General features: G+C 38.0%; 1 protein-coding gene across 1 annotated transcript in view; it reads left to right on the top strand.

Annotated features, from left to right (window-relative positions):
* Window positions 1-956: 956 nt before the first annotated feature.
* The window catches only part of LOC131139379 (protein diaphanous homolog 3-like), an 89,538-nt gene continuing 67,399 nt past the window's right edge, over window positions 957-23,095 (top strand). Inside the window, exons 1-17 of the mRNA XM_058088961.1 lie at window positions 957-1,135; window positions 1,392-1,536; window positions 4,903-4,935; window positions 6,108-6,290; window positions 7,178-7,282; window positions 8,533-8,663; window positions 11,406-11,480; window positions 12,606-12,675; window positions 14,047-14,183; window positions 14,602-14,707; window positions 15,962-16,072; window positions 16,230-16,348; window positions 17,528-17,644; window positions 18,494-18,612; window positions 18,727-18,791; window positions 19,266-19,370; window positions 21,040-21,363. Coding sequence (XP_057944944.1) covers window positions 1,116-1,135; window positions 1,392-1,536; window positions 4,903-4,935; window positions 6,108-6,290; window positions 7,178-7,282; window positions 8,533-8,663; window positions 11,406-11,480; window positions 12,606-12,675; window positions 14,047-14,183; window positions 14,602-14,707; window positions 15,962-16,072; window positions 16,230-16,348; window positions 17,528-17,644; window positions 18,494-18,612; window positions 18,727-18,791; window positions 19,266-19,370; window positions 21,040-21,363 — 1,965 coding nt within the window. The 5' untranslated portion in view covers window positions 957-1,115. The remainder of the gene's footprint in view (window positions 1,136-1,391; window positions 1,537-4,902; window positions 4,936-6,107; window positions 6,291-7,177; window positions 7,283-8,532; window positions 8,664-11,405; window positions 11,481-12,605; window positions 12,676-14,046; window positions 14,184-14,601; window positions 14,708-15,961; window positions 16,073-16,229; window positions 16,349-17,527; window positions 17,645-18,493; window positions 18,613-18,726; window positions 18,792-19,265; window positions 19,371-21,039; window positions 21,364-23,095) is intronic.

The following is a 23,095-nucleotide window of genomic DNA, read 5'->3' as shown; positions in this document are numbered from 1 at the left end:
TCTCGGATAGATATTAACTGGCATATTTGTTATCAGACCTTCTACAGTAATCGTATTTCAATATCTATAAGGTGCTAAATTAAAAATTTAATATTTAAAGTATAATTTTTAATATATAAATATAATGCACATTAAAAAAAATAATACTATGATAATACATTACGGTAATTAATGCCTTTTTTTACAACCATAGCAATTATGCATAATTTTGATGAACGTTTTCTGAAAGGAAATTAGGGTAATCCTATAAATGCCATGTAAAAGTACATACAGCATAAAGTACAATTATAATGTCAACCACGAGATGGCAGTATCTGTACGTAGTACCACTGGCCAGGCTGCTGCCTTCAAAATAACACGAACAAACATTAATAACAACAATTAATACACACACGTCAGTACGCATATGCTAATTCAGTCACATTTAAAAAGGAGGAATTAAATATCTTCAGTTTGTGGCATCTGTCTATGTCCTACCTGTCATAAACCATGTCCACTGAGTCATTGTTGGTGGACAATGAAGGGTGGACATTTTTGGCTTAAGTTAGCCCCTAGGTACAACATTCACTCAACTCATTATATGTTATTTCACCATGTTTTATTAAACAATGGGCATGCTCATTTTTTCTCCTTGAATTATGTGTGCTATATAAGCCTATATGTTGTCGTGAAAGTCTGCATATTAAAGTAATCGATACAATTAAATAAACAATGAACATGTACAGTTTTAATGTAAATTCCATCTCTACTAAACAAGCACCAAATGTGATGAAGGTACCATGGATTCACCTAAACCACCGCACCTCCGGTACACACAAGTGGTAAAAACAAGCGGCTTAGTTTAATATTTGTTGACTGTCAGGGTCATTCAGCCAATCAAATGCATGTTTTTACCAGAACTAGGCGGGGTTGTTTCGACGATGGTCCCACCTCCCTTATTCAAATCGTGCTATTGGTCAGCTCAAACGGTCGAATTTTATACCCTCATTGCGCGGGTCTGTCAAAAAATACTGCTACGGCTGCATAGCTCGTGTTTTGCAAATGATCGGAAGAGTAATTCTATTACTTTTGACCTAATTATTGCGCAGAAAATTATCCTTCGCGGGAGAGACGGCATGTCTAACGCCTTCCCCAGGTTAGTGGAAACTTAATGTATTACGTGACAGTCCACAAATTGGATTAGAGTAAAGCCACCAGTGAATGACTGTATATCAAACTTGCTAGCCGACAGTTGACCTGACAGTTTTGTTTATACCAGAAGCTGACCTAAAAATAATAATAATACTTGTATTACTTTCTGGTTACCGAACCGATCTGTTATGCATGCATGTTTTTTTTTTTACTTTACATTTATTGCGAGGTCATCACTAAGAGGTTGTCACGTCGTTTAGATATCCACAGGCCATCAACATGGACACTTCCAGACAGAGGGTTGAAGCCATGTCAGGACGAGACGGCAAATCTCATAAGAAGAAGGCATCCTCCTCCCATCTCGGCACACATTGCACCGAAGAAGGAGAACGGAAGGCAAAATTTGTAAGTTTTGAAATGACATGACAGTCTTGTCCTAGTTGTATTTTTCTCCGACCTAAACAAATAGTTAAATTTTAGCATTCGACAGGCGTACAAACATGGCAACGCAGCTTTCAATGTGTGTGTACTATTACTGTTGCAACGTGGCCATATTTTGACTTAAAAGAATGACTACAATGCATTTTGTGTCTTAAAGGCAGTGCTTCTCATATACAATCTAAATAGTGGGGCGGGGCTCCTAATGTTGAACTGGGGGTTGGATGGGGCTGGTGGGGGGTGAGAGGCAGGGGCAGGGAGAACATTCACTATTAGTGCAGACCTGCCAACACTTAAGCATTTGGCATACTCAGCATGCACTTTGACTCCTGAATGTGTTTGTATGCTTCACTGCTCTCCATTGTGTTGCATGGTTTCGGTTTTGAGTTCAGTCTGTACAGTACTGATAAAAGAAAATGCATATCTGTTTCTCAATAGTATTTTAAATGGGAGGGCAAGTGAGGACAGAAAATAATTGAGAACCACTACATTAAGGTAAAGCTTAAGACGACAACACAATTAAATTAATGTTGATTTGTGGTGGTGAAGACCAGTGTTCTCTTTTACATCCAAGTACTACTGTGCAGAGGGTGCTATAAAGTGCGCTACAGGAAATAATGTCATACAGGTGTCATGTTGCTTTGTCAATAGCCCTCTTGGCATGCGTTTTAGTTTGTTTTGCTTGGAGGCAATCAAAAGGTTAAAATTAGCACAGGGTTTTAGCATTTACTGTAATCCATGCACTTCCTAGAATGCTTCCAGTTCTGCTTATGCGTGCCCTTTTTTTTTAAAAAAAAAAGTATTCTTCAATGGATAAGTTAGAGAGGTCACAAATTTGTTCCTAAGGCTTTTATTGTACAGTGGAACTTCAGCATCATCATCATCATGAATCCATTCCAGAAAGTTTGACTCAAACTGAAACATACGCTAACTGAATCAGTTTTACCATTACATTCAATTCTCCTCCGCTTATGCGGGTACGTGTTGGGGGGGCAAAAGTCTAAGTATGTAAGCCCAGACTGGCAACTCCTCCAGCTCCACTGGGAGGACACCCCACCCTTTTCCGACAGAGAACCATGGCCTCTGATTTGGATGTGCTGAGTCTCATCCCAGAAGCTTCACACTCAGATGCAAATCGTCCTAGTAGATGCTGAAGGTCACAGCCCGAAGAGGCCATCAGCACCACATCACCTGCAAATAGCAGAGCTTAGGACCGGCCGATATGGACCAAAACTTATATCCTAATATATATTAGGTTGGATATTGATATACAATATACAGTATATCTCCATATTTTTTCCATAAAGTGAGTTTAAGCAAAAGCCAAAGCCAAATATGTATGCAAAGTTTTATTAAAATGTAAACAATCTTATAGAACAATAACCGCTGAAATAAGCGGAGGCCAAACGAAAATCATTGTTTCCCCTAAGAAATAATATAAATTCAATGAATCCCTTGCGTACAGCCAAAAATGTTAGCACATAGGGTTTTTAAAAAGGTTTTCCAATTATAGTTACATGCAGAAAACAGTTCAATTCATATTAAGTAAATGTTGAATGAAAGGCATAAAATAATCTTGAGGATCACTTTTTCCTTGATTTAAGACTTGTTGACAACAATGACTGTGAGACAGAGACCCAAATGGACACCACCTCTGTGTTTTGCCATGAGTTTTTTTTTTAACTTTATTTCAGTCGTGTTTTTCACCTTCTTAATCAAAATTCTGTCACTTCCAACTTTCTTGGGCTCCATTTTGGGTTAATCAGACGAGAAATGTTGAATTCAAGAAATCGGCAGTGGCTCAGGCGGTAGAGCAGGTTGGCGGTTCCCAGTCACTGCCATTGTGTCCCCGTGCAAGACACTTCACACACCTTGCCTCCAGTGCTGCCCACACTGGTGTATGGATGTGAATGAATGTTTAGTGGTGGTCAGAGAGGCCGTAAGCGCAAATTACACCCCCCCCCCCACGCAGTTGTGGTTACAGATGTAAATTTCCACCACAAGCATGTGACTGAAGGGTGAATGAATAACAGGTTTACTTCATTGTGCTTTGGGTGCCCTGAAAAGCTGCCACACTATGACTTTGGGAAGAATCACATCTTCAATTATGTTTCTTTAATGCTAATTTATTTGTTTCATTCATCATTTATATGGTATGTATATTGAATTGTTTTCTGCATGTAAAACTGCAATTGTAAAACTACAAAAACATGTTTTGTGTTAACATTTTCGTATCCCTGGAATGGATGAAAGTCAGACCTTCAGGAACGGATTAATTATGTTCAAGGTTCCACTGTATTGCTTATTGAATGACTTGGCTTTTATTTAGGTTTTGTCATCTAACTGGGTTACAAACTACTCCGTTTCCATGAAAGGTTGTAATGATTGTTCCAGGAACAAAAAGATTCATGTGGCTTTGTGTGATTTGTAATTTCACTGCACTTCAAGTTCAGGGTTGCTGTTTGTATCAACTAGTAGTGTTTTCCCCCATCTCCACATCATTTCAGTAGGTGGCAGTACAGTACCACAAACGTCATGTTATCTCTGGGTATCCAGTTTCCCTTTGAAGGTCACTCAGTATCATTTATGCTTTTTGCTAAGTAAAATTCCTATAACAATATATGTTAATGTGATGTTCAGATTTGTTTAAGAGGGATTTATTTGCCTTCTGGGGTCAATACCAAATGATTGAATGAATGAATTGGTTTTGTCTTGCTTTGCTCCCATGTTCTCATTTGTCTCAGATATGTTTTTAACCGTGAGCTGAATGTTGCAAAGATTAATTAATTTTACACAGCAAGACACAAATACTTGCTCCAATTAGTTTGTTTATTAACTTTACAATTAAAAAGCCAATTCAATCCAAGGGTAAAAGCAAAAGCAGGAACAGACAAATTCAGTGAGCAACTAAAGAAACATGATTGATAAAATCTGGAAAAAGCAAATTACCTTAAATATTGATATGAACAGTTATGTTACTGTGAAAAAATGAGTCGATTTAAGAATCATTGAGAGACATACAAATAAATGTCATAAACTTAAGGTGGTATGTAGAGGAAACACGCCTATTCACTTGTATTATATTACGTTCATGTGTGTTGCTCTTTACAGTTTATTCCTATACAAACGCTCTAAAGTGAAATTTAGTCATAGTAGATGGGCTGTGGATACTTTGTGTTTGGCTTTGAGTTGAGTCAATTTCAGCTATGAAATAAAGAGCCCGTACGTCAACCAAAACTGATTTGATCTTGTCCTATATTTTTAGTGCCGGTATTTGATGCAGTGATACTTTATCAAACTTCCTTTTTGTTTTTGTCTGTCCCTCACATTTAGCACCTACCGTTTAGACATCTCACTGATGATATGGTAAGATATGAAAAATAAAAGTAATTCTTCCATTGTATTGACTGACAACTAACAGGACTAAAATTCTACATTGCATTTATGTATTTTTTCCTGTCCTTTCTAACCAAATGTATGCTTTTTCTCACACAACGATGCAAATGTTATGTGGTTTTTGTAATGAAACATGTACAGTGGTATGAAAGTTTGGGCACCTCAGATAATTTAAGGTTTTCCTTTTATAAATCACTGATTGTTGGAATCAGAAATTTAGTGAAATGGGACCTATTATGCTTATTCCACTTTTCTGACCTGTTGTATTCTTGTGTTAAACGATGCCAAAGTTTCAGGTAATGAGGTTTGCATATTTGGAAGTGATGACAATATTTGCTTTCATGTCATTTGACAGTTGTTTAGAGGCTACCAGGTTGCTACTCTTCAGAGAAGATACAACTTGCAATTGGCCACCTTTCACATGACTTCACCTGTGCATGAAGGACAAGGGTCAATGAGTTTACCAAACAAATGTTTCAATAATCCCCGCTTTTTGCACGAAGACAGCTGGGATAGGCTGCAGCACCCCCGCGACCCTTTAGTGGCTAAGCGGTAAAAAATGAATGACTGAATGAATGTTCCACTAATTAGCGTTAAAGGTATTCAAATCAATAAAACAAGGGTGCCCAAATTTATGCACCTGCCTTCTTTTGTTTAAATAATTATTGCACACTTTCTGTAAATCCTATAAACTTCATTCCACTTCTCATCTATCACTGTGTTCGTCTGCTATATGGTATATTTAACTGAACTTGCTGGTCCCAACAACCGGTGATTTATAAAGGAAAATCTTGAAAATAATCTGGGGTGCCAAACCTTTTTGTTTGTATTGTTGACTGATTTCCATTACCTTTCATATTTCTGAACTAACACTCTCTTCATCGTACTTTGTACAGCGGGACCTTGAAAGCTGGAAGTCGGCTACTCTGTGATGTCTTCATGTTGTGTAGCGTTACAATTATAATTTTACATACTTTTTACAAAATTCTAAATGCATATAAATGACGAATGAACCTTAATGCGGGCTGCACTTTGGACAAATCTGGTTTGCATATGTCACATTATCATATTATCACATATGTCATATTGGCTAACCAATGTTCTGCTGTATTTGTGTTTTTTCTGTCTTTATTTTTATGTAGCTGGACAGATTTGCAAGTATCCGAATCCCGGGGAGTAAGAAGGAGCGCCCACCTATATCCCATTCCAAACACAGTAACAGTGATTGGTCTGTGTTTCCATCATCCAACGCCCACGAGTATGTGGAACTTTCATCAAAGATCACTTCAGAAAAGGAAATCTTGGCACTTTTTGAAAAGATGATGGTATGCAAGTATTTCTGTTTTTCTTATTCCTGTTATGTTTCTGTCAAAAGATTGTATTTGAATTTCACTGATATTGAAAACCTGATTCAAAAAAAGTTTCCAAACACAGATTGTTGTGTATGTATTAGGGCTGTCAATCGATTAAAATATTTGATTGCAAATGTATTTTTATCTATAATAAGTAGTTGAAATCTCTCTGTGGTAAACAATTGGGTTTGCAACTACAACAATAATTACATCAAATGTCATTATCAGCTCCAAATAAGATTTGTTTATTTATAGTACTGATTTAAACTTTAAATGTTTTTGGGTATTGAGAAACATTCAGAAAGGATTATTATTTGCCTCAATGCACCATTCCTTTTGTGTAATGTACTAATGAAAATACCTAAAACACAAGGCAATAGTCATAAAACATTTAACGCAATGTAATTGTATTTTAAAACACATTGAAGTACATAGAAATGAATCATTATGACAGTAAATATTATTGTATTACAAATACTGTAACTATTAATTCGAAATCCCACAGTTTTTGAATGTTTAATGCGAGCTGCAATTTGTCCTACTTTTTTGACCGATGCACCGTTTTCTGTTGAAATGTAAACAACCTGCAGATGGATTTAATAGGCATTTTTCCTTGTGAGCAATTACTGTAACATTCAAATTATTCAGTGCTGCTTATACTCACACAATTATCACTATATAGTAAGCATCCTGAATTTATACATACTATCTGCATTTTGATGCATGTGAGATACAAATTACTTGAGCTCACTACTTTTATCTTACAACTGTTATTCTCTGCAAAGCCCAGTTGTATTAATTAAATATAACAAAAGTATATTCAGGAGGTGTATAAGGTTTTTTTTTCATTGGGATTTCAGGAGGACATGAACTTGAATGAAGAAAAAAAGACGCCTTTGAGAGACAAGGACTTGAATACAAAGAGAGAAATGGTCATGCAGTATGTTTGTACTGCTTCAAAAACGGTATGTTTTAAAACACATTTTGTTGACCTGGTTTTGCTCATATTTACTGAACATGCACACCTGCCAACATGTACGCATTTTTCATACATGGCACGCATTTTCACCCTTTAATACGCTTTGCTGCTTTCAGGTATGCATCTTGCCGGGTTCAGTTTCCTTGTTCAGCCAGCCTCCAATGTGACGCAGGATTGTAACAAAACCTGTAGTCTCTGCGCCTAACATGATGTACACTTCCAACAAATCCTTGACCTGTGGTGACACTGACCATAAAGCCTGTGATTGATCGGCTTGTAGAACATTATATACGACTCGTTCAGAACGTCGACAGCCCACCTTCTTGAATGCCTTTGCCTTTGCCTCCCATTTCTGATCTACTGACTATTGCCATATATTGATTAGTTCCAGTTGCAATAACACCCCTCTTTGCTGTTTAATTGCCATCATTCATGATTGGATGCTGGCAAGCTCAGGCTCACATAAACACGGATAATTTACATTTTAATTGTTTTGTTCTGTAAATCTGGCTTAAAGCATGAGATAATGCCGCGCATTTCTTATGACACAAACCGAAAAGCTCAGTTGGTATCCAAAGTGCAGCTAAGGGGCCATTGGCAGCCTGTGGCTCCTTTTTTGCTTGACTTGATGCACATTGTAGACATAAAATTACAGCTAAATAGGCCTGTCATGATAATGGATATATCGATTTATAGAATGATAAAAAACAAAATTGACGTATAAGTGTTTGCACCATCTTTTAGTCTTTCGGTGCAGACACTGGCCGGATGACAAGAGGGTTCACTCTTGCATGTTTCTGAGCACATTGGCTCTACATGAAATTAACAAAGAAGAGAGTGAGCAACTTCTCAGCAATAAGCCTCTTTGTGCCAGTAGCGGGGCTACACGAGTGCTAGTAGTCAGCAAGCAGATGCAAATATAAATGAAAGCACAAAGGTGATAGTTTGTAAGCTGAATGCCACAGTTAAACCAGCAAAATTTGTTATCGGGAAATGCCTACCAGTAAACGGTCCAACCTTACAGAGAGAGTGCTTGCATGGTAGGCACGGTGACAGTTTTGCACAGCAAATGTTCAGGGATATTTATTACCAACATCAATGACCTGGTCAAGTTCAACTTGTCTGGATTAAGTTTATGGATTCTCATGCATGGCTGAACACTGTTCACATTAAGCACTTTTTTAGCCACCTTGCGTCATTAATTCTATTAAATGTTTTTTCTTCTCCTTTCTCCAGGGTAGCTTGAAAAGTAGCTATCAGATATCACCCCAGGAATTCCTGGGAGAACTGAAGTCAGGCGTGATGGAAGAACCCCTCTTTGCCTGTTTGGATTCATTGCGAGTCTCACTAACCAGCAATCCTGTCAGGTACAGCACAATGTAATACATACAATTGTGTTATCCAATTTATTTTTGTTTTAATTCACATTTTAATCAATTTGACTGCAGTTGAGGGCCAGCCTTTTCCTTTATCCAATATTTTTGGACATCTATAAGACATTGAATTTTTCCTTGATTATGAAAGGGTGTGCATATAACGTAGTCATAATTTTATAAATAAGATTGGTGCATGGCTTTCTTTGCTAACCACTATGTACTGTAATATAATTAATTTTATTTTATTATCATACAGATCTGATCAAACTCTTAAGACTTGATGAAAAATAGCTAGAAGTTACCCTTTGCACATTTGGATCTTAATGAGGTTGTAAGTAGAGCTAGATTATGCAAAAGCAAGTAGGGGAGCTTGACAAAAAAGTAATTTATTGAAAACAACAATTAAACTGAAATAGGCTGTTAATTAGCTGATCAAAAGTTTAAGGCCATGACTCATAAAATTACAAAAAATCTGTTTTCACAGGCTTGAACAAGAAATGTACTATTGAAATGACCTTGAAATACGTTTCTCTCAGCTTTTTCTTCCTTTCCTTATCTGTCAAGTATATTTAGTATATTTGTAAATATGAGCATTTATGAGTATACATGCATTATACATGTATGTCAGGGGTGCACACTAAAAACTGTTACTAAAAACATACTCTAACACATATAAAATCTAAACGGTAAACTTTGCAACTAATGTAATAAATACTAATGATTTAGTATTTCACATTCACTGTTATCGTTCAGAAATCAACAATTCAAATTAATATGGCAATAAAGATAATTACACATAATTCTGCAATAAACTGAGTAATATGTCAGTGAAAATAGCTTTCAATATGCATACACTTTCATCAATTATGTCCAGTTAGCATTTGTGATCAAACATTACAGATTATGTGAATTATGCAAATAACAATGGAGTCAAAGTCAAGGCAACATATTAAAAAGCTTTCAGTAACGGGCACACTTTCCAATTCGTTATGAAAACACTAATTTCTACAATGGAGTTCATGACACAATTATTTTTTTTCTCTACATATAGGAAAAATAATTTGAATAATAAAGATGAAAGTTGCATTATGTGTTTGTGGCTGCCAACGTCCACTATTTTTGGCCGCCGAGACACAATAGCAAATCAGGGGGCTGCTTCATGTCAGCTGACCAATGTCATGACATATACAAAGTGAAGGTTATGATGTAGGTGACACCTGACCCACACTACCTTCACAATTGCTGTAATAGACACTCCTGTTATAGCCTATGTGTCTATTCATACAATTATTATTTGTATAACTTAACATTTTTTCCAAAACATTTTCAAGGTATGGTGGCTTTAATTTTACCATGGCACTACGTCATGATCCATTCCATGTAGCAAAAACCCTGTTATAGCAAGCTTTCATTCATTCATTTTCTACCGCTTATCATCATGAGGGTCACGGGTGTGCTGGAGCCTATCCCAGCTGTCTTTGAGTGAGAGGCGGGGTATACCCTGGACTGGTCACCAGCCAATCACAGGGAATATATAGACAAACAACCATTTACACTCATCCATACCTATGGACAATTTGGAGTCACCAATTAACCTAACATGCATGTTTTTTGGAACGTGGGTGGAAACCGGAGTACCCAGAGAAAATCCACGTACCCACGGGTAGAACATGCAAACTCCATAACGCGATGCCGAGTATGGAATCGAAATCCAGTCTCTTAGCTGTGTGGCCTTCTTTGAAAATACAGCAAGAATGCCATTTTTGTAAAATTGGCTCCTTTTTATTTTATAATGTAAGATTAAAGTGTATAGCAACATATGCAACCATTGAATTGTATCTTCTCGTATTTTGAGAATATATTGGTTTTAAATCGTATCTTGACCCATATGCCTCGGTGCGTATCGAATCATTTACCACAGAGATTTACATTCCTACTTATTATAGATTAAAACAAATTATCTGTGATTAATTGTGATTAAATTTAACTATGGACAAATGTGATTTAGTCACGATTAAATATTTGAATCGATTGACATCCATAATAAATACCTAACAAGGTTACACCCACTTCAAATAACTACAGCAGCACAATTTCAATCATTCTCATCTGCTGTCGTCTCCCAACACAGTACGAGGTACCTTATGAGAGCTGCTTAACACCCTCAGTTTATGTTGTCATTTTGAGGAAGTCAGTCGATTTGATGGTGAGAGAAATGCAGCATGTTGATTATAATCGTGCGCTGCCTGAATGCTAATACTGAGTGAGATGTTTTACTTTTTCAGAAAAAGGGAGGTGCTTTCACCCACTATCTGTGCCTGTGCCTCCCTAATGCATTTACACAGATTTTTGTTTCATCTCTCATTCTAATATCTGACCGTGATTTTGCCCTCCTTTGGAATTTAGTTAAAACAGATTATATCCTTAGGCTTTCTACCTCCGACATCATTAGTATTTTCCTTCTAGAGTTTTGTATAGAGCCTTATATAAAATAAAAAAAAACAATACACTGTTACAGCCCTTTAAATGTCACAAAGTTAGCAGCATGGCGTTGATCATCAACCATGGTATATAAATTATAGCTATTGTGTTTCCAATCTCAGTAATTGCTTTATTTGTTTACTGAATGGTTTTGAATGTGGTAATTTTGGTATATTTATTTGTCTAAGGGCAGTTTGTCTTATAACTGACCATCCTTTGTGTATTGTTATAATGAATGTTTTGTTTTCTTAGTTGGGTGCAGAGCTTTGGCCATGAGGGACTTGGACTGCTACTTGATATTTTGGAGCGGTTGCTGGCCAAGAAACAGTGAGTTTCTTATTTTTAATGTACACATAATCTTGTAATGAATGTTTGTAATCGCAAAGCACAACAATAAGAACAATATAAAATACTTTAAAAAAAACAAGTAAACATCACAGCCAATCATCAGCCCAACATCAGCCTAAAAATCTGATCCTTTAATGAGAACTGATGAGACATTTCATTGCATTTGTAGAAATTGCAGCAAAATGGAGTTACTCAAAATTATATTAAGCCCTACTTAAACAAGGACAGCTCCTGGTGGGTTAATATTCCACCTACCATTCTTACTCACGGTGTCTTAAAGTACTAAAACATCACACTGTAATGTAATACTTAGATATAACAAATAATTTTAGATTTAGAAATTTAGATATAGAGTTACAACCCGACTACTTACAGAGTCTGGAAAATGTATGGAATTTAGACATGTCACACCCATAGAAACCCTGCAGGAAGAAACTATGCGAGTATTTGTTTTAAAGTTTGCTGAATTATATTGTATTTCCCAAGTTTTTTTTTTTTTCATTCATTCATTTTGTACCACTTATCCTCACAAGGGTCGTGGGTGTGCTAGAGCCTATCCCAGCTGTCTGCGGGCGAGAGGAGGGGTACACCCTGGCCTGGTCGCCAGCCAATCACAGGGCACATATAGACAAACAACCACTCACACTCACATTCATACCTATGGACAATTTGGAGTCGCCAATTAACCTAACATGCATGTTTTTGGAATCTGGGATGAGAAAACCTACGCACGCACGGGATGTACGTACATGCAAACACTGCACAGAGGTGCCCAAGGGTGGAATCGAACTCTGGTCACCTAGCTGTGTGGCCTGCGCGCTAACCACTTGTCTTCCGTGCAAGTTTTTTTTTTTCATTTTGGTAAATGTGTTTATACTTCTCAAACACTGTTGTCTTAGTTTAGTCATTTCAACAAGATAATTTCAAGGTTTACATCAAATATTCTGTGTACTATGTCACACACCTGGTATTGACCAATGAAAGGTGCACTGTACCTCTTATCCAAAGTCAGATGTGATATGCTCCAGCATCCATGTGACCCTGAATATGATAAGTGGTATAATAAATGGATGGATTAATTCAGTGTCTGCTTTATGTCCCTAGGCAGGAGCGGCTCAACAAGAAGAACCAACACAAGGTTGTCCAATGTCTAAAAGCCTTCATGAACAATAAGGTAAGGCAGCAACAACTTTTTCATGAACTTGTATACATCTAGTATATATATCGACTGTTGCTGTGTTTGCGTTATCACGGATTACATCGCCTACCAGAGACTGGAGCAGTGCAGCTATTGTTTTTATTATCACATACAGTGTTACCTTGGTATCTAGACTTGACACTTTTTCCAATATGACACTTCTTCATCGTCCTCGTCTTCCCACCAGCTGTGATTTTTGTGCAATCAAGGCTCTTTACATATGGACCTTGCATTTGTGAGCCACTTTGCATTGACCATTTATGGTGACTTGAAGGCGTGGAGAGGGTGTGACATGGGGTGGAGTTGTTTGCACACAATACAGTAGTAGTAGTAGGTGATATACACTTATTTTACCACCATGGAGTTTGTGCATTTCGTGAGTAAAATGTATTGCAATACATTATTGAACAATTATTTCAAATGTAGCTTTCCAATTTTCCTCACATTCTGACAATGACGGCATTTCATTCACATTATGCCAATTTCCATGAGATTCCACGTTTAACAATACTAAATTCCGTTTTTATTGGACAATTTCATTAAAGCAGAAATTATTGGGCCCGGCTACAGTAATGATGTGAAAAAACACCACATGTTGCTAGCAGAGAAAACTAATCTGCCACTTTAGCACAAAGTCTAGTAGAGTTTCATGATATTTTCCACAATGCTCAGTATACATATTGTCTCACTACTGTCTCCTGGGTAACTGGAGGCAGAGAGCTCCACTATTCCACAAAGCAGAGAATGGACAGGACCAGTCGATCAGAGCCGATGCCGATAATCCATGAGTGAAATTGACCGATACCAATAACAATACATGCAGTGTAAATGTTTAAATGTACTACTGGCTTTATTTGGGGTCACCAAGTTTTTTTCTTGTGACAGCTACTTTTGCAAAATGAAAATGGCCAAGAGCTACACGTTTTTGTAACATTTATTTTTTAGGCTTATTTCAAACACAACCAATATGCTTGTTTTACTAGAACATTAACAAAATGCTAGCGGAGGCCTGAGCCGATCGGCAGTGAGGATTGGCATTTTAAAGCAAGTATCGGCTGACATCCGTACTGCCCTTTTTCTCCTATATCGACTGATAACGATTGCTAGCCGATCGATCAGCGCATCCCTAGCTTTTAAGTCACTGTTTCATCTGCTGGATTCGGTATGGCCATGAACCCTGAAGCAGCATCACCACAATCTAACAACTAAAATGGATGACCACAACAAAGTTTTAGTAATTCAACCTTAATTTGGAATATTTTTATATTGCATCTGTATCAAAGTTGTATTTCAGGAATAGTATTTGATTTTATGGCGTGAATGTACAACTCTGCTTACGTTTTGCAGTATGGCTTGGATAGAATACTTGGGGAGGAGAGAAGTCTTACATTACTAGCAAGAGCAATCGATCCCACCCAATCTGCCATGATGATCGATGTGGTGAAGCTGCTGTCGGCCATTTGCATTGTGGGCGAAGAGAACATGTATGTGTTTAAAAATGTCCTCTTTTTTAATGGTAATGGTTTTATTTCATTTGAACATGCATCAGATTTGAGTGCATCACATAATCACTTCACAGTTCCACATGTCCAAAAGGAGTAGGAAGAAGCAAAGCTAATTAAATCCTACCCCTCCATCTGGTACATTTGTTCACATCCTGCTTTTCTAATATGATTTAATTAATTAATTAATTAATTTATTCGTCACATACCGAAATACGTTTGAATGTTTTTTTCTTTTTTCTATTTTGTTTTGTTGAGTTAAATATAATACACAATTGAAATTATTAGTGACAAAACAAAATAATTTGTTAAAGTTACAAAGTAAGCCATGGTCTATTTTTCAAAAATGAATTTCTTCACCAACCCAATAATCACACATGCATTTCATGATGCCATTTAGTTTGGAGAAGGTCCTTGAAGCTATCACCACAGCTGGAGAATGGAGAGCCATTGACAGGTTCAGCCCCATTGTGCAAGGACTACGGGATCGCTCAGTTCAGTTGCAAGTAAGAGCAAAATGTTTGTACTGCTGATTTTTGTGCAGATAAGATGACTGGAAGAAGTTAACAATTTACCAGTGTATCCTTTTTTGGCCATAGTATTTCCATGCCCTTTTTTCCATATATGAGAATTTCAGAATCAGAATCACCTTTATTGTCATTGTATTGCATACAGCGAAATTTGAGTGCATCTCATGTTAGTGATCAGTAATTGATTTGTCTATGATGGTCTGTACATGTTGACTCTAGACCAGGGGTCGGGAACCTTTTTGGCTAATAGAGCCATGAAGGCCAGATATTTTAAAATGTGTATCTGTGAGAGCCATATACATTTTGAATGCAATAAAATGTGTGCATTTTTATGTAAGACCAACAGTTTTAGATATAATGGGCTCTAATTACGTAGACCAGGCACACTACCCCACGCCAATGGGGTGTGGCCAGCATAGTTTCGTGAGCAGCGCAGTGTCTAATAATAAATCAAATACTTGCTGCCATTAATGCAACTTCTGCTGCTGCATAGTTTTGAACCGTATTCAGTACACGTATTTCATTCTTTTGGCCATCTTCACCAGAAGGCTTGGTTCTGCAGCTTTAGCTATTTGACTAAAGGAGGAAAGTTTACATTTACATGTTTTTTTGACATCTGACATCAATGACCGAGGTAGACTACCGCATTACCCAGTAATAATCAAGTTTTGGTGTTTGACCTGGAAAATATCATCAGGAAAGATGGATATGGTCGGCCGTATTGCAGTAGAAAATAGATGGACGAATTAAAATGCATAAGAAAGTTTTGCTTTTTAATATTATTTTTAACAGTGATTTCTGTGATGTTTACTTTAAAATGTTAGCAAAAATACATTTTTATTGTGGTAAGAAATGCTTGAGAGCCAGATAGTGTCATCAAAAGAGCCCTACCTGGCTCCCGAGCCATAGGTTCCCTACCTCTGCTCTAGACCAAACTCAGAGGACAGTGGAAATAGCCTTCAAGTGATTTGAAGGTAACCAAATTCAAATTTCAAATAAATGTTAGTTTTATATGTACAGTTGTTGCATCAATATTAAAATCAGCCCTCCCCAGTTGGAGACTGGAGAAAATAGACATGAATTGGTTATGTATCTTTGCTTCTTGGGAACATAACTAATTCAGGATGCATGCGGACATGGTCTTCATCAATTTCTTGTAGAAAGACTACATTTAGTCTCTGCTCACACAGCTGCCCCCACAACTGTTTCTGGTTGCCATTTATATTGCAGGTGGCATGCATGCAGCTCATCAATGCGCTTGTGACATCTCCTGATGAATTGGACTTGAGACTGCACATCAGAAATGAATTCATACGTTGTGGTCTAAAAGACATTTTACCAGTAAGTATTTCTCCATCACGTCATATACTCATGAACTCATCCACCATAATATGTACATGGGTATTAATATCTATATTTTAATGATATTGATGATTTCTTAATGCTTGTGTTGATTCATAATGTTAATGCTTGGTCTATTTGCCATTATTTTATGTAGCAACTATCATCTGTGAGGAACGAGGCCCTTGACATTCAGCTGAAGGTATTTGAAGAGCACAAAGAAGAGGACATGATTGAGTTCTCTCATAGGCTGGAGGACATCAGAAGCGAGCTGGAATATCCTTTTCCATTTATCGAATTCAATGACTGTTTCCTGTTTATGTCTTGGCCATATCACAATAGAAAATTTTAAAATTTTCACATGACATTTGTTTAGTTTATGCAGACTTGCGGCAAACGGCACTCTTATTTTGAAAGACTGTCACGGAAGTCTGTTCTGTGTATGTGGAGAATGTATTTATGGCTAAGACGAGCTAGCTTAAAAAATAAACATGTTTCTCATATTTTGACAACTTGAACGTGGTCATGGGGCAATGTAAAAACGTCCTTACATTAAAGCCGTAAAACACCAGGTGGTGAAAATATACTCATCCAGCATGCGTCGCGCACACAACAAGTTAACATCTTTCTAACGAGTGAAGACATTCAGCCAACTTTGACCGGTTTTTATTTCCATTTCAACCTCTTTAGGTCGGAAACCATAAGTATATAATACTAACGAGAACTTAATAATTGGATAATGAGTGCAACAATGTTCTCATAAAAAATGAAAAATTAGTAGCAAGTGGGATGAGTGGTTGGCGCACAGGCCACACAGCGAGGAGACCCAAGTTCAGTTCCACCCTCGGCCATGTCTGTGCGGAGTTTGCATGTTCTCCCCGTGCATGCGTGGGTTTTCTCCGGGTACTCCGGTTTCCTCCCACATTCCAAAACATGCTAGGTTAATTGGCGACTCCAAATTGTCCATAGGTATGAATGTGAGTGTGAATGGTAGTTTGTCTATATGTGCCCTGTGATTGGCTGGCGACCAGGCCACGGTGTACCCCGCCTCTCTCCCAAAGACAGCTGGGATAGGCTCCAACACACCCGCAACCCTCGTGAGGATAAGCAGTAGAAAATAGCTGGATAGTAGCAAGTGTGATTAGACGTAACATTGTATGTACACAGTTGGTCAGGATTCAGCTTCCATGTACTTTGTAAACATAAACTGCCTATATTGTTTCTTGAAATTGCTCATTTTAGTACACTGTTAGAGTTCCTTACTCAAGGCATTCTATAATTTGATTCCACATACTGAAATACTGAAGGTTTTTAGCATTGTCTGTGCATATGCTTGTTTAATTTTAAATTTTCCCGAAGGTCATATTTCTCCTTTCTTGGAGAGGAAGTATGTTCCTGCTTTTTGTTGTAGTGACAAAGCATTTCTTTTTTCTACAAGTCCTTGACTCGCCTTACTGATGCAGAGGACGTGTTCAGTATTTTGCAGAATATGGTGAAGGACAGCAGTGCAGAAAATTATTTTCTCTCTATTCTGCAGCACTTGGTACTCATACGCAACGACTACTTTGTCAGGTCTGTCATAATTTTTTTAAATGTTTTTTTAAATTTTTACCGTGGCAAGATATCAATGCGTTCTGCAATGCATCAAGTGCATTCTGTACTAAATTGAATTCTTGGTATAAATTTAGTACAGTGGATCCCTGCTTATTTGAAACTCAACATTCGTAGCATTCAGATTTGTTACATTTTGGCCTCAAAATTTGCATTGAGTTTGAAAAACCCACATTATGCATAGAGCTGGTGTAGAGCTTGTCCAGTGTTCCACAACCAGGAAAGAAACCACATTGTACCTCTTGGAGCTGGAACGGTTCAACCAATAGCAGTACCCATCTCTCAGCACTCTGGAATAGACTTTACCTTTTTTGTGCAGTTTGCCATGTCGCTTACTCGTAGCCTGCAGGTGTTTTTGTAACGACATCCAAATTTATGTCCATGACTTTATGATTTAGGGATGCTCTGATCGATCGGACACCAATTAGCATGGGACGCTTTCCCTGAAAAAATGCCTTGTACTAATCCCCAAATTCTGCCTACTCTCACAAGTGCAACGGGTTGTGACCGAGGCTTTATGTCCGCTGCCTGGCAGATCGCGAGCCTCAAACTTGACAAATGCCGCATCAATCTAAAGCTTGAATCTCACCCCTACACCAGTGAGACATTTTTAAGGCACGTTTTGCAGGGTGCAACACTTATGTCATTCTCGCAAATACTGGAAGATCAATCAGAGCACCCCTAGTTCATACAATACATTTTCACAATGAAAATACCCTCTATTTGTATACCAGTACGTTGCTATTTAACCTGATCTGTGTGTTTGCCTTTCCAGTTTGACTCATTGTCATATGTCACTCTCCCTCTTAGGCCTCAGTACTTTAAAATCATTGATGAGTGCGTCTCTCAAATTGTTCTGCATCGTAGTGGAACAGATCCGGACTTCAGTTACCGCAAACGCCTTGATGTGGATTTCAACCACCTTCTAGGCATGTCACTTTCTTGTGTAAAATATGTATTTGATTAATTAGAATATTATATACTGATACAATATTTCAGATATGTCACCAAGTTTAATTCGTCATTTTATTTCTTGTTTACAGAGGTTTGTGTAGACAAAGTTCGTTCTGAGGAGTATGAACAAAGAGCTTCAGAGTTGGTGGAGAAGGCAAGTGCTGACCGTTCCTTTTACATTTGTATTCCACTACATACTCACTACTTCACTTGGTAGCCTAGTCATTTAACTTATTTAACATAATTACTTCAAATATTTGTCAAATGTCAATAGTTCAATAATTTTCTAGAACATATTTTTCACTATGGGTGCTAAGTAAAGTTGGTGGCCCCCTGCAGATGGGATATTAAATGAAACTTGCTCTTCAGCATGTCTACTTTTGGATGAGTACATCATTCTGTGCCTGACAGCAACAAATAATGTTACTCATGTACAGTACAATAGATCCTTGCCTATTTACAAATTTATTTTATATGTAAAAAAATCATATTTCTAAATGTAACTTTAATTGAAAGTGTTATGATTGTACTATCTGCAGGGAAACATAACCCCAACAGGTAGTGGTGATCTAATGTATATTAGTATGCTGTTGCATTGATTAATTTGGGTATGCATTTCTCTATTTAGTTTGATGAAGAGTTTGTTAAACGGCAAGAGGCCCAAGCTCAGCTGGTTAAGTGTGAAGAAAAGATAGTTGAGCTTCAAACAGAGCTGCAGGCCTTCAAATCCCAGGTATGTTTTGTGGATGGATGACATTTACAAATCAGATTTTTGTAAGAATTTCATTAATTGTTACATTACCTCTGATATAAAACATTGATGATTTGATTTATAAAAAATGATGTGGCAGTGACATATTTAGGGGTTTAAGTAGTCTCAGTGGAAAAACATATTGAGGTCCATTTTGCATGATTTGATGATATTAAGGTTTTCTTTGCAAAACTGGGCTCCAACAGCAATGCAGCTAGTGTTCCATTGGTACTGTACTATGGCATTAAATATATGTATGCTTTATTATTGCAGAACATTTTTTTGTTATTCATTCACTAATGCTTTTAGGACCCCAATTGAACCTTCACATACCATAACTGTTTACAGTCAGGATTTTTTTCCCACTTTAAGTCGTTGGGTAGTGAGGCTAGTCTTCTGGCAAGCAACACGGACCGAGCATGTCTCTCTTATCATGATTCTTTATGAATACCTTATTTTTAAAACAACTTCCTCTGACGTGCCTCTTCAGCTTCAACTGTTTTTTTTCCCTCCCCCTCTCCCTTGGTCCGCAGCCTCAATGAAGAGATTTTCTTTGCAAGATAATTTTTCAATTTTCAAACATGGACCACAAAATGAATACTTGAATAGCACAATATTTGAAATTCATGTAGTAGTTTCAGGAATTGTGCTTATAGCACACTGTGTTTTTCTCCACATTTTGTGTCATTAGTCTCATTAGTCACTCATTAACTCTCAGCTGACTTGGGTGGCAGGTAGGGGACACCTGGACTGGTTGCCACAGGCACATAAACACAATCATTCACTTTGATTAGCAATTTAGAGAATTAGTACCCAGAAAAACACGTGCAAACACAGGGAGAACATGCAAACTCCACACGGAACACACAGTCTGATTTGAGCACAGAAGCTTGGACTGTAAGGCAGTCCTCACCATGTTCCCAAAACACTTGCTTTTTTTTTCTGGGAGTGAGTTAATCCCACCTGACGAAGTGCTCAATAAGCCATCCTTGCTATGCCATGCAATCTATAAAGCTTTGTGGCAGGCTATAACATTGTGATTGTTACTATTTTGAAATATCCAATTTTTTGGAGCACTCCAGGATGTACTCCACATCTCTGCCAAAGTCAGCTGAAATAATTATTATTGAAACGTTTTAGCCTTACTCCATCGCTGTGAGTTTGTGCCTTTCAGAAATCCTATTGCACTCCACTTGGCAGCTGTGTTGTGGGTTTCAATTTTACCATTTCTCAGGCCTTTATTATTTATTATTATTAATTATTTATTTTGAACCCAAACCCTTCAAATGGTATTTGACTACGTTTCCTGATCATGCCATAGCCAATACCACATGAACCAAAGTTACTGAAAATTAACAAAAAATGTAGCACAAATCTTTTAATTTGACACATGCCTTCAAACTGAGCTGATTTGAGATTCACTGTGCAAAGCAAGACCGGCACAATGGAAGGCAAATACCCAGAATTACAACAGTTGCAATGATGTTGAAGCTTTAAGTGTATATGTCACCTTATGTAATGTACTATATTCAGAGGTTCTCATTGGTTGGCGTTTTTTTTTTTTTTCTGTGGGGGGGACCTTACTGCATGTGTTTTATTTATTTGTATCACCTATGCACTGATCACTGTATGCACTGATTAATCTATCTAGATGGGAGCTATACCAGCCGTTGGGTCTTCTGACCACATTGCACAGGACTTGTCTTCATTACCTGCTGGGTCTTCACCTTCTAAACCAGCATCTGGATTGCCAATTCCTCCTCCTCCACCACCACCCCCTCCTCCTCCATTACCTGGTTGTCCAGCACCACCTCCTCCACCTGGAGTGCCTCCTCCATTTGGTGCCCCTCCTCCACCACCATTAGGATTTGGAGGTGGTCCAGGCGTGACTGCTTGCCTTGCCCTGCCTTATGGCCTCAGGCCTAAAAAAGAATTCAAGCCTGAAAACTGCACAAAACGCCTAAATTGGTCCAAGGTAAGTAAGTGCTAATTATATCTAAATACATTTTTGCATTTTGGGAAATAGTACATCAATTTAGTGACTTAAACATGTAACAGTACTGTGACAGGAGAGCATCCAGTAAACCGTATAGTTCAATTACAGGCTTTAACATCGTGCACATTCAAGTTCCTACCATATCTACTAGGCGTGCTCTGATTGATCGGCACAGATTGGTATCGGACCATATCGGTGAAAAAGGATAGTATTGATTCCAGCCGATACTTGCAGCCGCTGATCTTCTCTGCTGATCCCCTGCAGCTCCACCCCCATTGCATCCAGAACAAGCATGTCCGCCGTGTGTGGGACTTCCAGTCTTTGTGAGAGTGATATATGTTTTGCACCCTGCAAAACATGCCTCAAAAATGCCTCACCTGGGTGGCGCTTTGAAAAGCTTAGATTGGTGCGGCATTTGGAGCCAAACACTTGGCAGGGTGTGGTGAGTTTGAGGCTTGTGATGTGATCATCTGTCAGGCAGCGGCTACAACGCCCCTTCCCCAAACCGCTGTACTTGTAAGTGTGGGCAAAATTGGGGGATGAATACCGCCTCAGTACGGATTTGGGAGCATACAGACAGTATGTAGCACTTTGCAGGAGGAACTTTCGTTGTGTGTGGGGTTGCGTCAGACTCCGACGAGTGAGCATTTGTGCCGCACTTGAAACGGGCCTCGTGCACACTGATATCACACTGATATCGTATTGCCTTCCTGAGGAAAGAAGGAGTTGGCTGCATCTGTATCTACACCAGCATTTTGTTCATGTTCTCGTAAAACAAGCTTTGCTTTATTTGGCTTAAAGTCTAGCCATCCATCCATTGTCTATGACGCTTATCCTCACTAGGGTCACTGGGGTATGCTGGAGCCTATCCCAGCTGACTTCGGGCGAGAGGCGGGGTACACCCAGGACTGGTCCCCAGCCAATTGCAGGGCACATATAGAAAAACAATCTCACAGTCATACCTGTGAATAATGAAAATAAATGTTACAAAAATGAATAGCTCTTGGCAATTTTAATTTTGTAAACGTAGCTCTTGCAAGAGAAAAACCTTGGTGACCCCTAATATAGCTAGTAGTACAATTAAACATTTATTAATAAAGTATCTTTTTTTTGTAATTACCATATGTCCATCCACTGTTAATAATTATCAGCAACAAAAAGTTTAGGAATACAAACTTCTGTTCATTGTCCCCCTTCACTCACTCACCACTTTACTTTGTTGATATTTATTGGCAGCAACTTAGCAACATATGTTTTCTTTGACATGAACAACCACCCTTCTTTGAGACTACATTAATTCTTGAAAATAACAGATGATCAGATGCTGCTGTTAGATCACACTGAGTGACACCGCTGCAGATGTTCTCAGCAGAGTGAAATTAGTTCACACAAGTGATGTTAGTTTGTGTTGTGATAAATAATGTAATATCACCTGTACATTTGTACAGATGTTCCACAAACTAAGCCATATGCTTGTAATTTCAAATGAACCTTTTAAGAGGATATGATGAGTGCATGTCTTATTCAACAGCTGTATGAAACACCCACACGGAGCCAAGCTGTTCTGAATCTTATTTTCCCTTTGCTATAACTTTACATTATGTACTTATAGAAGTACACAGATCCAGTGAGAGATATAAAGACACTCAACATTGGAATGAATGTCATTCATTTTGGGCCCGTAATCATTTTTTGAAATCATATTTGTCAG

The sequence above is a fragment of the Doryrhamphus excisus genome, chromosome 12 (assembly GCF_030265055.1).
Source record: "Doryrhamphus excisus isolate RoL2022-K1 chromosome 12, RoL_Dexc_1.0, whole genome shotgun sequence".
NCBI classification, from domain to species: domain Eukaryota; kingdom Metazoa; phylum Chordata; class Actinopteri; order Syngnathiformes; family Syngnathidae; genus Doryrhamphus; species Doryrhamphus excisus.
This window is presented reverse-complemented; position numbering and strand designations above follow the sequence as displayed.